Source organism: Daphnia magna, linkage group LG1 (genome assembly GCF_020631705.1).
Source record: "Daphnia magna isolate NIES linkage group LG1, ASM2063170v1.1, whole genome shotgun sequence".
NCBI classification, from domain to species: Eukaryota; Metazoa; Arthropoda; class Branchiopoda; order Diplostraca; family Daphniidae; genus Daphnia; species Daphnia magna.
Window position 1 is genome coordinate 7,219,420 of NC_059182.1, and position 17,216 is coordinate 7,236,635.

At 38.5% G+C, this 17,216-nt stretch overlaps 3 protein-coding genes and 3 long non-coding RNA genes across 10 annotated transcripts; 4 read left to right on the forward strand and 2 right to left on the reverse strand.

Annotated features, from left to right (window-relative positions):
- The first annotated feature begins 20 nt into the window (after positions 1-20).
- LOC116928631 lies at positions 21-3,646 on the forward strand. The gene is made up of 9 exons (XM_032935736.2): positions 21-1,070; positions 1,132-1,258; positions 1,322-1,487; positions 1,560-1,743; positions 1,880-2,003; positions 2,068-2,308; positions 2,375-2,531; positions 2,657-2,906; positions 2,999-3,646. Exons 1-9 carry the CDS (start codon positions 142-144, stop codon positions 3,266-3,268), a joined length of 2,448 nt encoding a protein of 815 aa, XP_032791627.1. The 5' UTR covers positions 21-141; the 3' UTR covers positions 3,269-3,646.
- Positions 3,345-4,922, reverse strand: LOC123476786. The gene is made up of 2 exons (XR_006651638.1): positions 4,785-4,922; positions 3,345-3,451 (listed from the first exon to the last, which is right to left on the reverse strand). It is a non-coding gene; the product is annotated as an uncharacterized LOC123476786 (long non-coding RNA).
- On the forward strand, positions 3,790-8,524 carry LOC116936019 (centrosomal protein of 131 kDa). The gene is made up of 9 exons (XM_032943241.2): positions 3,790-4,622; positions 4,772-5,771; positions 5,880-6,194; positions 6,409-6,464; positions 6,545-6,833; positions 6,922-7,275; positions 7,346-7,453; positions 7,517-7,834; positions 7,921-8,524. Exons 1-9 carry the CDS (start codon positions 4,312-4,314, stop codon positions 8,056-8,058), a joined length of 2,889 nt encoding a protein of 962 aa, XP_032799132.2. The 5' UTR covers positions 3,790-4,311; the 3' UTR covers positions 8,059-8,524.
- Positions 8,525-9,060: 536 nt separating this feature from the next.
- LOC116936028 (palmitoyltransferase ZDHHC14) lies at positions 9,061-13,597 on the reverse strand. 5 transcript variants are annotated; one of them, XM_032943260.2, is made up of 11 exons: positions 13,280-13,597; positions 12,687-12,836; positions 11,634-11,794; positions 11,175-11,333; positions 10,896-11,033; positions 10,660-10,814; positions 10,439-10,556; positions 10,325-10,383; positions 10,134-10,266; positions 10,029-10,054; positions 9,329-9,466 (listed from the first exon to the last, which is right to left on the reverse strand). In XM_032943260.2, the coding sequence occupies exons 2-10, from the start codon at positions 12,833-12,835 to the stop codon at positions 10,035-10,037; spliced, it is 1,092 nt and encodes a 363-aa protein (XP_032799151.2). In that variant the 5' UTR covers position 12,836; positions 13,280-13,597; the 3' UTR covers positions 9,329-9,466; positions 10,029-10,034. The 5 variants fall into 5 exon arrangements, with proteins under 5 accessions (XP_032799146.2, XP_045035397.1, XP_032799140.2 ...); XM_032943255.2 differs by lacking the exon at positions 10,029-10,054 and having other exon boundaries at positions 9,061-9,466; positions 11,175-11,330; XM_045179462.1 differs by lacking the exon at positions 10,029-10,054 and having other exon boundaries at positions 9,061-9,466; positions 13,393-13,596.
- LOC123476788 lies at positions 11,254-11,738 on the forward strand. The gene is made up of 2 exons (XR_006651652.1): positions 11,254-11,394; positions 11,460-11,738. It is a non-coding gene; the product is annotated as an uncharacterized LOC123476788 (long non-coding RNA).
- On the forward strand, positions 12,315-12,838 carry LOC116936050. Its single transcript, XR_004401542.2, has 2 exons — positions 12,315-12,530; positions 12,601-12,838. It is a non-coding gene; the product is annotated as an uncharacterized LOC116936050 (long non-coding RNA).
- Positions 13,598-17,216: the final 3,619 nt, after the last annotated feature.

Here is a 17,216-nt window from a genome sequence, read left to right on the forward strand (position 1 = left end):
GCTGAACAATTTCATTTTTAACTGTAAAGCCAGTGAGTGTGTAACTGTGTATGTTACTAGTCCTGAGTATTTGTTGAGCGTCTGCAGGGTGTGTCGTTTTGAAACTGTCAGTGGTTAATGCTTGTCAGTTAGGTATATGAAATGTGGCGAAAGTCCGTTTTGCGACTCCCCCAGTTAACATGTTTATTCATATTAGCTGCTATTCTTGGGGAACATAGTGTTGTCGGCCAATTCGAATGGCAGTCCCGTGATGAATTTGACGCTGTTAAGTATCAAATGGATTCAGTGACCGCTGAGAATTGCCCCATAAAAAATGTAAACGAATTGCACATGCCAGAAGATGCCGTTTCTCATTTGCCCGACATAAAGGATATTAACATTAACCCTGTATTTCCCAATAGAACAGCCCTTTTACACTTGCATAATATGGCTTTGAATAGAGCTTTTTTTTGGAGTTACATTTTACAAGCACGATTTATCAGACCTGCTACTAATGACACTTATGATCCTGGAATGATGTACTACTTTTTATCAACTGTGGCTGATGTTTCATCAAATCCAAAACTAAATAGCAGTGCAGTCTATTTCAGTCCAAATATGTCATACACCTCCTCATACAGATCATTTTTCAATAAAACCCTTCCACTTTTTGCTCCTCGCACCTTTAGAGCTGACGATTATAACGACCCTATTCATCTTGAGCGCTATTCAACCTTAAACATGTTTGACGTTCGTGATCTGGGTGCAATCTCAAAGAATAGCAAAAGTGAAAATTATACTACAGACTATTACCGTATAAATAAGTGGTACCAAGCGTGGCTTCCTGATCAAGTGGATGGTCGACAAGATACCAAAACCACCTATCAAGTAAAAATTCGCTATGCTAACAATACGAATGAAACATTTACCTTCCATGGGCCACCGGGTGCTGATGAAGTTCCTGGTCCTCTGAAATGGACACAGCCCTATTTTGATTGTGGAAGATCAAATAAATGGGTTGTCGGAGCTGTGGTTCCTATAGCAGACATTTTCCCGCGACACACAGGCTTCCGTCACATTGAATATCCAACGTAAATATAGTTTCTCGGTAAGGTATTCAAACATCTTATCATTTGATTTAAATTGTCATAGATACACCGCTGCAGCTGTTATGGAAATGGACTTCGAAAGAATAGATATTAACCAGTGCCCTAAAGGACAGGGAAATGATGGCCCTAATCGATTTTCTGACACTGCTAGGTGTAAAGAAACAACAGAGGTAAAGTTTTCAATAGTGGTAGCTCAAGCATATTTCAAGAATTTGTCTTTGAATTTGTCTTAGTGTGAACCTATTCATGGATATGGATTCCGGCGAGGCGGGTATCAATGTAGATGTAAACCTGGACATCGACTGCCTAATACTGTTCGGCGACCTTATCTCGGCGAAATTTTGGAACGAGCCACAAGTGAACAGCATAACGAAAATTTTCATTGCGATAAAATTGGCTGTAAGAGATTACACCTTCACGTATTTCCTAGTTGTTCCCGTAAAAATAATGTGTGGCCTATACCATAAACAGGGATTCAAAAACAGCCCGTACAATGGGGAAAGATGACACCACTATTACGCCTTCAATATTTGGAGCGTAATAGCAACTACATGAATTCTACGCAAGGCCCAAATTCTACACATACTAAAGCGAAGAATATTGATCACATAATTAGTTACATTCGGTCGGTCAACGAACATAACTGCAATAATCGGTATAGTGTTTGTTAGTTGGTCAGTCCTTTTTTTCGTTATGTTTTCCATTCTCTTCTGCCCCTTCATTGTTTCCGTTATTGCGTTGTTTAGAGTTTCAATTTAGGATCATGACAATTTTTTTATTTTTATTCTTAGAGCTCTTTTTTCACCGGACGATTTGGTCTTGCATGGTGACATCGGTTTCGGTGCAGAACAACAATTTGAAAATGAAGCTCGTATGGCCCTACGATTGGCAAACTTTTTGAGCGCATTTTTACAGGTATAGAATTTTTGTTTTCTCTGTAAAATGTTTTTGTTTTAACTAACAATAGATTTATATCTAGGTAGTTGATTCAACGGAAGTCTTCTCGGGCAATCGTTTACCTGATCGACCTCTAACTGAAGATCAGTTAATGGCTGAAACTTTAGCACTTGTGCTTGGAAATACCAAAATCTGGGCTGCCGGAACGTTTTGGGAGCGTCGTAAGTTTCCCAATCGTACGCTGTTCGCCCCTTACGCCTACAAGGAACAGTTAAACACCCGAAAGTTCAAACTTGAAGATTTGGCTCGCCTAAATTCGACTGGTATTCCCAGTATCATTCAAAATACTGAGAATTTGTGATGCGAACTTTTTTCGTTTCCGTAAACAGACGATTTGTACCTTAAGAAACCGTGGTATCAACATTTAAAATCACGTTGGTCGACTAACTTTGATGACCTGGAAAAGTATTATCTGAAAATCCGCATCCGTTCAGAGGAATATGCCGACCATACCCAGAAATATGAACATTTTCCGATGTCTTACAAGTAAGGCAACTTTGACTATCGCTATGAAGGTGTACGTTATTCAATCTGATTAGTCAAAGAATCGATAAAGTGGATACCCTCCTCTGTCTCCAGGTTTTATTTATCCAATTTTTTTTTGTTTTTAGAGCTGCTGATCTCCGTCATGGTTATTGGACTCGGCCTTATTTTGATTGCAATGGATTTGTGAAGAAGTGGGTGTCAACATATGCAGCACCTTTCTTTGGCTGGGATTCGTTGCGAACCAAATTAGAATTTAAAGGAGTGGTAACTGTCACTATGGATTTGCAAACACTAGATATAAACCAATGCCCCGGTAAGTATCATACACCCAACGCTTTCAAGGAAACCAACAAGTGTGATGCAAAGACTTCTTACGTAAGTACATTTCATCTTTGATATTAGTTTTGGTTAAACGCAGAATTTTCGTTACATTTTGACTTTTCTATGTATATATATTTGTATTATAGTGCGTTCCTATTTTGGGAAGAGGCTTTGATACTGGTGGCTACAAGTGCGAGTGTAAGCAAGGCTACGAATATCCATTTGAAGATGCCATAACATACTTCGACGGACAACTAGTGGAATCAGAGTTTCTGAATTTAGTGGCAAACCAGGCAACACGGTATGACATGTACAAGTGTCGTCTTGCAAGTGCATCCACGAACACGTCGACTTGGATTATGATTTTTGTTTTTGCTGTTATTACAAATATGGTAACATTATGTTTCACGCGATAGAGCTACTTGAGTAGTGGATTCTTAAGAGACATGTGCCTTTTTTTACAGTTATTTGTATGAATGTTTTCGATTTTAACACGTGACACCCATTCCGTCCATGATAGATTTTTCTCAACTTTACAATGCGTCATCCGTCCGCTGCTAGTTTTTGAATCTCTTTATTGTCATTTGTCCAAAACATTCCTAGTGGAAAAAAAAAATCAATAAAAAAAGTTAGTTTTTTTTCTAGAATTTGAATAATCTTTTGAATTTTGATATTCCTCTGGTGGTCTTGTCTTCTTTAGCGACCAAATTATGTTTCTATTAGTTTCGTGAAAAGCCTTTGCTGTACCTTTTTTGGCTTGTGGATGTGACGTACAAGTACAATGTTCAATGAGACTTTCATGTAACTAATTACAATCTTTTTCTTCTCTACAAGTGGAAAACAAATTACTTGTAAATTACATTGGTGATTTCAAGCCCTAAACCATTTTCTAGGAAAGGTCTCTGGGAACCTTTTTATGTGATTCAAACTTTTCGTGGTAGCTTTTCCTTTTTTTTTCCCTATGAACGCTGTGGCACTGAAGTAGAATGCATTATGATTTTATTGCAAAGAGTTACACTAGAAACTGCTATCATGGACACCAAGCGCAAAGTAGCAATCTTGCGTGCCGCTTCCTATTCATCCCTCACTGACGTATATCTTAAAAATACAAAATGAATGAGCTGACCAAAACCTGTGCTCCTCCTAACACGAAACGCAGCGTTTAGACATGAACTCCCAGGTCCATTCAGACTAATGCAGCGCCTGTCTGTATCGTCATAGCGCCAATAAGGTATTAGTTAGGGTTCGTAGTCTCTGCCCTCACTTGTGGTCTCTGTTGTCCCCATGGTGACAAAACAGTATTGACCAAGCAAGAACGTAATGTGGGTCTCTTAGTTGGGTATTCGTTTGTTGCCAGTTGAATTTTCACAGTGTGCCCATATAATCGTATGTATTTTGCTTTTAGTGCGAAACTGCATCCTGAAAGTTTTCGTGAGTGATTTGCCTTTTTTTCTGCAAGATGCCTATAAAATTTCGCAGTAAAAATGAAACTTACAGTAACGGTCTTCCGGCCAAACAGAAAAAAATTCATAAAGCTACGTCGCAAGTGCACCTCACAAATGCGTCTCAGGATTTTGGTTTGAAGGGTTCAAATATGCAAATCAATTTTCGAATGGGCTCAAACCGCGTCTACGAGGCGCTTTCAATCGACAAACCTCTATCGATTTCGGGTTGTAAGTCCGAGGATTGTCTGCACGCTTCTCTCCGCCGCGAGACGTTGACGACGCGAAAGATTTTGTCGGATCGACCAGCAACAGCTCTTCTATCCAAGTAAAACTTTAATTTAAATACCATAACCATCGTTTTTCGAAAACCATGAAACCTCCCTCAGAAAGTTGCCCAAGTAAAGCCACGTGTAACTCTTGGGCCCATACGTAAATACATGCATACCACATAAATTATTATTTTTTTTTAATTAGACGAAACCCTTACTCTTCCTTGCACCGCCAAGCGACAAGTAGTTCGTCTTCTCGAGAAGACCGTTCAGCGAAGCCGCAAAGAGACTGGATTCCACCTCCACACACCAGTCGTCAATCGTGGTCCAGCAGCATCGATAGTGAGCTGGCAACTGTTGGCAGTTACGATACGGCAACTGAATATAGTCTCGAAGATAAACAGTCCTTTGCGGTATTTAGCAGCGCTTCCTGTGACAGCCCCGAACGTCTCGAGCCCGACACTTCGCTGCAAGATATCAACGATCCGGTTTTTGAACAGGAGACACCAGCGCATAACTTCAAAAAGCCAATTATATCCATTATCAACCCAAGGCAATCAGGCACATTCCAGCCTTTGGATTGCATGCAGTATAATAATCACGATGCACCCACAAAAAATGAAACAGATCCTAGGTCTCATCGGTCTGAATCTTATACGATTAATGACCAATCACAATCAAACAACAGGCAATCTGCTGCGTCCCCTACACCGGAACCTATGACTGTACAAAACGCCAATTGTAATCCATGTACAGAGGACAACAACCTCCAACGCCCATCCGCAGTGGCTGACGTTAGTGCGCATGGCAATATTGCACCTGTTTCTGCAGCACCGGATGCATCAAATTTAACCGACGATTCAGTGGATGAGATGAGTAGTATTCGCAGTCCGTCAGGTGGAAGCGAAAAACCAATACATCAATCATTTCAAATTGTCACGCAAAGGCAGGAGCCAGAACAAAAAAACGAAGAAACAAGGAAAGATCAATTAACTAAAAAGGAAAATAATGTGTTGTCAGACATATTAAACTTTCTAGACGATGCTAATAGTGACACACCAGTTTTACGGTCACCACTTCTTGTAATAAATTCAGAGACGGAATCAAATGCTGAAGGAGGTTTTAGAAGAGCCCGTTGCGAAGGCGTCTCCAGGTTACACGGCATGAGCATGGCTGAGTTAATCGAAGAGGTCCTAAGTCTTCAGGTAATTATCATTATTAGTTACGCAACTCGTCATAAAGCCTGACGAAATGCGCTTACGAAACTGGTCACATCATAACTAATAAATCTGATAATGTATCACATTACCCAGATGCTAGTTGAGGATAAAGACAATAAAATCTTGGTTATGGAACGAGCTCTCCAACATCAGAGAGAACTTTTGGCGCGCAATGTGAAAACAGCCAAGCGTGAACTGAACTTGCGTTGTAAAGCTCAAAAGGAGGAATACGAGACGAATACGAGTCGCAACTTTCAGTTCATACAGCAGCTTGTCGAGGAAAAGAAGAGGCTGGCTGAAAAATGTGAATCGTTGGCCGCCGAAATGCGTCAGCAGACCGTCAAAATCGAAAACGAAAAGAGAATGAGCGACGAAAGGCATAATGCCGAAATCCGTCGATTAAAGCAGGTAACCAATTCATTTTGAAAGTAAGTCCATAAAAAAAGAAAATAATCAATAAAATAACAGTTAAAATTCAACGGAAAAAATGTCGAATCCTTACAGTTATGGTTAAACCACAAATATTCAGTACCCGTTAAATGACGGTACTTTGATGGAAAACTTAAATATAATGGACATATTTACAGTAAAAAGACAATAACACATGTTTCACAATTGCTAGGCATTGGGGAAAGATCAACGTTCTCATCAAGAGAAATGGTTGGCTGATCGAACTGAGTAAGCATGACAAAGTTTAAACATGTCTAAAGACGTCGATAAAATACTTATTGTTATTGATTTACGCCCTCCCAAACAAGACACATACGTGAAGCAACGGCAAGAGGGCTAGAGCCAGAGTTGCGGCGACTTATGAGTCAGCACCACACCGAGTTACAGAGCCTGCGCTCTATTCATCAAGAAGAACTCAGTCGGATTGAGCAGACTCACTTGAACAAAACTGCTCAACAACTAAACGCGCTTCGAGAGAAAATGGACAATGATCGTGAAGAAGCCTGCGCCAAAGAACGTGAAATAATGCGTGCAAAATACGACAAGCAATTAGACGAAATGGAGGCTATTCACGCGTCGAAATGTCAGCGAATGCAGGTAAACAAGTGCATGCTGATGGTTGTCTTTTACTCAGATCATTGTTAGAGTTTTTTTGTGTTGTTCTTTTATCCATATTTTTCATGAGATTGAAATCGAGCGGGAGAGGGCTCGCTGGAGTGAAGAAGAGTCCCGGATGAAGGCCCAGGATGATGAAAGAATGCGTCGTCTTGAAGAGAAACGCCGAAAAGAAAATATTGCAGCTCAGCAGTTGTTACAGGCGGAAATCGGGACGCTCAAGCAGCAACATGTTGAGCATCTCGCTCAACTGAGAAAAAATTGGGAAGAGGAAAAGCAAGAGGAAATTAGAGCCATAAAGCACCATTTGGAAATGGATTCCAACGAACGTGAAAGGCGGCTCCTGGAAACCCAAAGAAAAGAGCGTGATGAAGAAGCACAAAAATTGAATTCTCATTTTTCGGCCGAGCTCAAACGGCAACACGTACGATTGCACACAGTAAAATTTGCTTTTACGAAGTGCTTATAATTAATCTTTTTATGCAACTCCACAGGAACAATGGAGAAAAATGTCGGAAGAGCAACTGGAGCGCGTTAGGGAAAAAAACGCGGAAGAAATAAGTAGATTAGATCAAGTTGAATTCGAATTGCGCAACAAACTGGTTATTCTGGATTGTCCTCTTTCCGTTGCTCACAGGTCATACTAAAATTTTATTTATGTCTAGGTTGAAATGCGACGTACCTTAACCGATCGCGATGAAGAATTGGCTGCTTTACGGCTGACCCTTTTCCAGATCGTAAAGGAAAACAAAGATATTAAGAAAACGTTAGAAAAATTTTCTGCGGAGCGCTCGGATCTAAGGAAAGTTCTACAGAAGGAATTGGACGATGAATTTCTTAAACTGAACGAGGAAAAGAGGGAGCTCCAAGAAGATTTTAGCCGGCTGAAATCCGAACACCGCATAGAAATAAACAAAAAGATCTCGGAGATATCAAATCTGTCCGCTACGCATGAACAAATGCTAGGAGACATCCACGAAAAAGTAAGATATATACCACAATCAGCGCGTACTTAACCACATGATTCGCTTGATTGGTTCATTACTAAAACGGTTAATTTTCTTTACAGGTTAAACAAGCCGTTGCCAAAAAAGATGACGCATTGGCACAGATGCAAGAAAAGCTTAAAACTGCCATTTCCCGTTGTCAGCATCTGGAGGAATTATTAGACCGGCAACAAAGAGATTTGATAATACGGAAAAAGTGAGCAATACTGGCGATCCAGGATATGCCTATACTGTAGACGTGTCGTGCGTCTTTTTTCAACACACCTTACCGTTAAAACGCCGTCCTTCTTGCCCATCGCTATTTTCAAAGTGTTAGCTTTTCTTCGTTGCATTATGTTTGGTGTTCTAGCCTTATAAATCTAAAATGTTTCCCGAATGGAAAAGGAAACACAATTTGCAACGTTAGGACGTGCATATTTGAGGTTTTCGATCAAACTCGACTACATAACTATTTACTGGAATGCAGCCTCAACTCCTCGGCGTTCATAAATTGAAAATTGGCGCAGCATAATATTCCATCTGAAGCGTGTTATATTTCGAGATGAAAAATGCGTTTAGTTTTCAGCTTGGATTCTAGTGGGACGCTCCTGGCGACGTAATGATGTGTCCATCATTGAAAAGCTCTGTACGTTACAATAAATGAAAAGGGATGTTTGATTTTCAAAACTCGATGCAAGACGCACAAAATCTGAAGTCCGGTTCAAATAACCCTGGTCAACCATAGTAATAAACTCGACAATCGATACAAAATAGAAAAAGGCTTAGTTTTATGCCCACACGAGAATGCCGTTTCGCAACAGAGCCCATCGATCCTCGACGGCTGCATAGGTGTTGGTATAGGTCTACCATTTTCCTGAACACCTTGTGCGAGAACTGTTCTGCTATTCCCATCAGAGAGATAGGCAAGCACGTACCACAAATTAGGATATCAATAGCGATCACACCCAATATTCCCCTAAGGTGTTGCCAACACGTATCCCTCGAAGAGAGCGTCATGGAAATGCAATTCGTTAGCAAGTCGCAACGTACTAATTTGTACACCAGCATTACTCGGAATTCATGAAATTTAACAGACAGTTTCTCCTTTTTTGTGTGGAAGAATGAGATATAACAGCGTGTACACTTGAAAGAAAACTTGACTGATATCGCCATGTGTTACTCATCAAATTACATCTAACTCCGATTTTTTTTTACAGACCGAATTTGATTAACAATTTACTCATGATCGCAAAAGCAACGGAGTTTACATGAATAGCGAGTAAACGATACACAGATTTAGGGAATGACGAAGAGTCATGCTTGTGACCACAAATGAAAAATAAGATGGGTACGAACTGTTCATATAAATGATAGACGATTGACTGGTTGTTAGCTATAAACCATTATAACGAGGAACCAGCGGATGAAGCAGACCCGTTTGACTGCTCGTAACGCTGGCCGATTCCAAATGAACATGACAGGGATTTGAAGAAGCCGATTCATCCAGAGAATCGAGGTCCAAGTCGGTGTTTATCATTGTTCTTTCATGGAGCAACTGCAGACTGCTAGCCGACAGGGTAGATAATGGTTGAAGAGACACGCCTGACTCGACTTCCGGTCGTTTAGGTTCTGTAACCGCAATTGTTGTTTTAAAGGAGAGAGAGAGAAAAAAAAAATTAGCATCTACGAATCATAAGTTAATACATTTTTCAAAATTCAAGAATAGGACGACAAACCAAAGTATATACAATCGAAAATTTAATAAAAGTGGCAAGCAAATATGACATAAAGAGGAAATAACCACATAGAGTGAGTGGAATTTGTTCAGTAAACGGCAATTCGGCTATTTAGACTGCTTTAGAACGTAAAAAGCATTTACAGCCTACGCCAAAATATCTGTAGTCTTACATATATGAAGTTATTGAAACACCTTTGAAAAACTTGGCATTACGTTACAAAATAGATAAAACGTTAAATAAACTCGAGCAAGCGCCAGTTGAACTTTTGCAAAATCTACTGTGATATCACTCAATGTGACAGGCGTTAATTCCGAGATAATAATTCTTTGGCAATGTACGCAATAGGAGAAAAAAAGAAAAAAAAAAAGAGAAAAACTTTATGGTTCAAGAAACTAGTCATTCACAGAATTTGGTATGGTTCTTTTTTCTATTCAACCTAGTAAAAGTATTACCTTTCCTTAAATTTTGGAAATGGATGCTTGAAATGACGAATAGATTCATTAGGCAAAAACAAAACAAAAAGAAAACAATTAGAATTTTTACAACCCTTGACCTACCCTGAATAGAGCCAATAGCTTGTTTTCTCGATCCGGTATTGGAGACACTGACCGTGACATGTCCTTTCCCATTACTCAGGAGCCGAACTTCGCTGCTTCCTTGAATAGGTACAGCAGAGGTCGGAGATGTTGTCTGTAGAGAACAGTGGATACAATTGCAGAAGGGGAAACATTTTTCTAATGAAACTTACTGGAACGGAATCGATTGGTGGTGCTATTGAATGCTCTGGTGTCACAAAACCACGTCTATCTGTAAAATGTGAACAGTAAATAATTGCATATGGAGTTTTACGCAGACAACATACCTATAAAACTTGGAGGCATTGGGCCGCACAATATAAATAAGCAATTTGCACACACGCCCCCTTTGCTGTATGGATTAACTTTTTCTTGGCCACGTTTGCCGGTGAATGATCCTTTAATCTGAGAAAATTGTAAAATTTTTTTTAGTTATTAAAAAAACGTAAAATAAAAAACAATATATTACTAATAAAATCATCAAAATAATAGATCAAAATAATCATACGTCTTCATTGGTAGTTTGATTGGAAGTCGTTAAGTATGTGTGGAAGCCAGCCAATCCCAATACACTCCAGACGCTAAAGAAACATACTATCGCAACAAGAACACTGGCAGGGGATTCCTTAATGGCATCTAGAAATGGTTTGTCATCTCTAGTTACTTTATTTTATACCAAAGAGTAAAAAGAAAATAATGTTAGCAAAGATTTTTTAAACAAATAAAGATGAACATCAATCTTACACAGGACGAGGTGCGTGACGGCGCATGCAAAAATGAAGACGCACATGAACGCTAGGGAGACGATGAAGGAATAAAAATATCGATAGTTTCTACGGCCCACACAGTTGCCGATCCAAGGGCAGTGATGATCAAAGCCATCTACAAATTTTCGAATGTTTTGGTACAGATCAGAAAGTATGCTACACATCATTTTATACTTTGTCTCGTTTCTTTTGAGGAAGGTCACAAGTGCACGAAAAGGCACGAGCTTCAATGGGATATAGTAAAAACTATGCTTACCAACGCAATTATCGCAGATACTACAATGAGATGCTCTTGGAGGGCGAAATATTTTACAGGTAAAGCAGAATTTTAATTTTACAACTTGACCACAAACGACGACTTCCTTTGTCCGAGGTGGTGGGCGATACGTTGGACTGTTCGGACTGTTCGGAACTTCTGCATTAGATTTTTAGAAAAAAGACAACAAAAAAAAGACAAGCAAATTAATTAATGAAAGGTACAAACTAACATAAGTGACTTAATGTGCCTTAACACAAAGATGATTCGAACATGCTTTTACAGTTGCAAGTATTATCGAAAATCATAAAATAATTAGTATGAAGGCACGCTAAAAAGAGATGGAATGACATGGAAAATGTACAGGAATGGACAAATAACAGGAGAACCGAAGACAAGAAAAAAAACAAAACAAAACAAAAATAAACAAAACAAAACAACAAACAACACATCTCTTACCTATTTGTTTTTCAATATCCGCCGCTTCATCCGGAGTGGCTCGAGGAATGACCCCTGGGTCGGAAAACGACGTTCGAAAAAGAGTTGCAAGGACAAAGGTAAACAGGAGACCCCCGACAGCAGGAATGGCTGGGGTAATTTTAACAGCTAAAAACGGACAGCTTTCAAAAGTAGCAAAATCGAATGAGTTATTTCACTACACAAACGTAATTGATAGTTGAACGTCACGAGAATAATTTACTAGTACGATTTCTAAAACCACTTGTTCTTCATGCATCACAATCGTCCTAGTGTTAGCTCCCCCACAAAAACAACACGAAATCGACGAAACCAAATATCAAGCTCATGACACTTAATAAACCCCATAGGGAAAAATTATACCCATGTAGCATAATAACCAAATATGACACCATGCCATTAAATTTTTTCACAACTAAAAAAAAAAAATTTTTATCCATGACTTTTGGTTCATGTAAAATTTTTTGCTGTCAGCATTTAACAGGCAGCTCTAGTATCAGAGTTAAGTTGCATGTAAATTAACTGTTTAGCTAGACCGGTACATTATTCACTATGGTGGATTGGGAAGAAATGCAAGAAGATAGATAGATAGATAGATAGATAGATAGATAGATAGATTAGATAGATAGACAGAGAGAGAGAAAGATAGAGAGAATGCAAAAAGATTCTTAACTAGTGAGAATCCAAGCATTTCTCCTATACCCTTTCGAAAATCGTCAAGTCCTGTAACTATGAATGATACTTCCACATAACATAAGACTATAGTGGAATTCGAAGCAGTTGGTTATGATATTATACTGAATGAACAATCTCAGATCCAACCTTAGTTAGTCAAATAGGCACTCTACCTACAAGCATACACAAAGGTACTAAATAATGGTAAGATGACATAACCTAGTAACAAAATGGATTAAAGAAAGTTAAGGCTTTTTTCTTTCTTTTCTTACAGAACATTACCCTACTGAATTAAAATGGTATTTAATAAAATCAGAAACTGGCTTTTACAAAAATTTAGTCTCAAAAATTGAAACATACTCAAATATGAAGAAGGTGCAGCTCGTTGCAACAATTAGTCCAACTGTAACGTAGAATATTCCAACTTGTTTAGCCATCATTATCCTTCCTTCACAACAAAAACGGTTTCTTCCTGGATATATTTCCCACTTCCTGGTTGCATGGGGCATGCTAAAATGGAATAGAAATTGTGCCAGGACATAAATTAACTAACAATAACAGAGTTTGTTTACAAAAGAAATTCATCAACAGTATCTAAGTTTGGTACCACCAATACTAAACATGACGACAAATCCTCATAAACTATTTGGTTCAAATAAAATTGCTTCTTTCAAATGAGATGATTGTTTTAAGGAAAAAAATGTTTTAGCTTAGCAGCCTACTGCTTCTTCGCACTTATACTCTTGAACTTTCACAAGCACTTTAAGCACTATGGAAATACCACCAAATAAGGAAAAACAAAAACAAATAATAGATCTTAATTGGTCCACAATGTCTGAAACGATATTTCAAGAATACATCTATATTACTAGCACTAATCTATGTATGGAAGGACTAGCTGACAAAAATTCATAAGCTAAATAAGCTAACTTTTAGATAAACGGATGTTTCACCTGAAAACAATTGTTGACGTATATATGCAATGAATATGGACTCAAACAAGTGCAATTATATAGACGTGCACGCAAAGTAACTGATAACGAACATAGCGAATTGAATAGGTAACCTATGTTTTCCATCCACAAATTTCCGTCGTTATGTCACTCGGTTGGCGATAAGGTACGCCAGTATCCAAAATCTTGAATGTGCACCTTTAGCACGTAGTGTTTTCCCATAGGACTACACTAGTACCCTAGTTCCTATTGACTAGAAAGTAGAAATTGTTCATATAAACCAGAGAACCGTAGAGCAGTCATGCGTACACTAAAGAGCAGTAAAACATCCAGGGATGCGCGTTCTCCACAAATGCGAAAATCTCATTTGTGTCCAAGTTGGTCTGCTGCAGATAGGGCTCGGCCCCGATCACATTCTAATCGGGGACACCGCTAAGCTTCCCCGATTAAAATGAATTGGGGAAGTTCGGTGCGGGGATTTCTTTTTTCGGTGCGGAACGGTGCTATAATCGGTGCTGCACAGATAGCACCGCTTCAGCCATAGAGGGTTAGTCTTACCAGTGACCTTGAGTTCTGATAGGCTAACGAGAATCACGTGACTAGGGTCACATTTTGTTCTTGTTGGCCGCAGGGCAACTGCCAATTTAGATCACTATTAATTGATAATCGGGGAAGGCACCGATCACCGATATTACCGCACCGAGCACCAAAATCACTTCTCCGATTAAGATTATCCCCGCACCGAATCGACTAAAAAGCTCCCCGATTGGAGCGGGGCCGAGCGCTAGCTGCAGAGTCATAGACAACACAGTCTTCATCTGTCCACGGAAACAGATCCGTTTAGATTGTCGGTCAAAAACGGATCCTCCAAGTGGTGGGGAACGGAATTGTTTCCGATCACTCTGCGTACGGCTCATTCCGATTCGTTTCCGTTCAACATAATCTCCGTGGTGGGCATTCCAATTTTGTGTGATTGTTTAGCTATGTTGTCATTATTTACGTTTATTGTTTTTGTTTTTTTCTTTTGATTTGGTTTTAAAGTGAGTTTTATTTGTGTGTGTATTTTTAAAATCTATATATATGTTTAAAAAGAATAAACTTTTTTAGCGAAAACAAAAGTTGCTGTATTTCATTTCTTTTAGAACCACGAAACAAATTTGGCATTAGAACAGAAGTAAGAATATTGTCACACAAGTTGTATTTGAACAAGAACAAACGAATACAACAAGTGATGACTTAAATTCTAAACAATGGTTTAACTCGAACAAAAAGGGATAACCATTACCAAAAGCTGGAGAAGCGTCTGAAGACCTCTAGGGAAACCAGAGAACTCCTCTTACGGTTACGGAGCCCAGCTCCGGGGGCTCACCCAATGGAGACTCATCTAACGCAGATTCGGGGCAGCATTTTATACCGTCGCGCGAATTACTCCCCTTCCGGACTGCATATCTGCGTATCTTTCTTAGAGCGGACTTCTCCCGATAATTTCTTCACCACGATCGCAGCGTTGTCCAAAGAGCGGATGACTCATCTCTGCGAAGAGAAAACCAATCTCCCTTTTCACCCGCGACAATATATTATTATTTGATAGGTAATATTAATGAATTTCTTACCATTTAACGAATTTTATTTAGGATTAGTGAAATGCATAAAATATTTACAGTGTTACTCAGCCAAAGCTTTAAATTTGCATTCAGTGTGTTGGCTGCGTTTTCCATCCACGTTTTGGGAAGTACACTTTTTGATTAAGAAGGTAATCTATTGTGGCATTGTAAAAAAATTAACACGCTTATCAAACAGGTAACTTATTTCACAAAATTTGTATGTTATAGGGCTGTTCGACATCTTTTTTGAAAATAAATATTATTCGGCATCTAATAATATTCAAAGCAAGTATACTTATGATAGGATTTTAATTTCAAATAACAAGATTCCTTCGGTAATGTCCTTCGGGCAATTTTTTTGAAAAAATTGTCTATAGACATGTAACGTGGGCCAAAGATAAACAGATTTTGGATCCAAGATTTCTAAATTTCAATCAATTTATAGTGTTTGCTTCGTTCTCCGTCTTGTCTTCTTTCACACTTACGAGTCATGACGTCACCGTTATCAAAATAATCGGTAATAGAGAGTTTTCATTTGTTTGTGTGTTGGCTGGTAACTTAGGCTTTTTCGCAGAAGCGTCAATTATTGGCGTAATATTGGACCAATAAACTAGTTTTGAATTAGAGAGTAATTGGCATACAACTATAAAAACTAATTTACATATTTTTATATTTAAATATTTTTAATATAACAAATAAATAAATATATTTAAATATATTTCAATTTGCAATATAAAAAAATATATAAAAATCTACTGTTTCAAACATTTCGTTAAAGAAAAAACTTACTGTTTAGTGACTGTTATACAGCCTTCTGCACTGACTGCAATGCATTGACAGTTATAAGGTTACGCAAACAAAAGCGAATTCACTGCCTAGGATTCGGCAACCAGCTAGGTAACAATTACGCAAATTAATTTTTTAAAACTGGAATAGAATCAAATGAAAAAGCTTCACTATACCACGTATCAAACTTTTGACAGAATTTTGTACAAAATTTGGGGACGATTGGTCATTCAGGGAAGAAACGTATATGGAAATACATAATGGACATTAAACCTTCTGAGATCTACTACTACATACTACCTACCCCTATACCCCACACCCTAAAATTGTTATAGTCCTTCGGTATGTATACATATATACCCTCAGGGACAAGATTCCTTCGGTAATGTCCTTCGGGCAATTTTTTTGAAAAAAAAATTGTCTATAGACATGTAACGTGGGCCAAAGATAAACAGATTTTGGATCCAAGATTTCTAAATTTCAATCAATTTATAGTGTTCATCTGCTGTAGTCTACTGTCCGGAATTAGCAACACGGGAGCTTATGTAAAAAAATTAAAATGCAATAACGAATTTGAAGAATTTTATACAACAAATGTACTACCGAATGCAATAGTTTTTTAAAATACACTTCTGGAAATCTAACCATATCAATATTGGCTAGGATAATGTAAGTTTAAGACCAATTAAGCGACTTAAAAAAATTTTCCAAAAATTAGAAAAACAATGACATTTGAAGAAAAAATGTTTTATTTCCGCATGAGTATTGAACAATTAAACTTAATGATGCCAGCGCAACACCTTACCACTACGCTGTTATTGACATAATGCGACTAGTATGAATAGCAGTTTAATTTTACATCATCTGCAGCAGTATACTGTCCGGAATTAGCAACACGGGGACTTATGTAAAACAAATAAGAATGCAATCGTGAATTAGATGAAGATTTTTCCTCAAAAATAGACAACAAATTGAATTGTCTTGTAAAAGCAATTTCAGGGAATGTAACCATATAAATATTACTTAGGATAGTTTAAGTTTAAGACATAGCCTACTAACCCATATAGCACATTTCTGCCGTCGGATGTCCGAATCATGGCCGAACATCCGTTAGATATCTATGTACTCAATGGGTAGTTCCAGGGATGTCCGTCGGCTAGTCACCATGGAAGTGCAAAGGATGTGCGAAAATTATATTCTACGGACCTCCTTCCAACAGCCAAGAAGATTTTCAATTGTTTCATTAAAGGATCGGCCTCGAGCCAATCGGGGCGCTTTTTTGCAAATCGGGTTTCTCATTTCGGGCCATCGAGGCGTGGCTCAGGGTGGAAAAATTCTTCTCCCCGAATTCAATTGGGGTTTGCAATCAATTGGATTGCAATCAATCGATTCATCAATTGCAAAAACATTATCGATTGACTGTTTCACCCGATCTATCCGATAACAACCCCGATAATAACTCGTTCTACCCGCTTGCCCCGATTTTTACTCTGAAACCGAAAGAAGGGCATTTTTTTTTATTGCTTCGGGGCAACGGGTTAACCTCA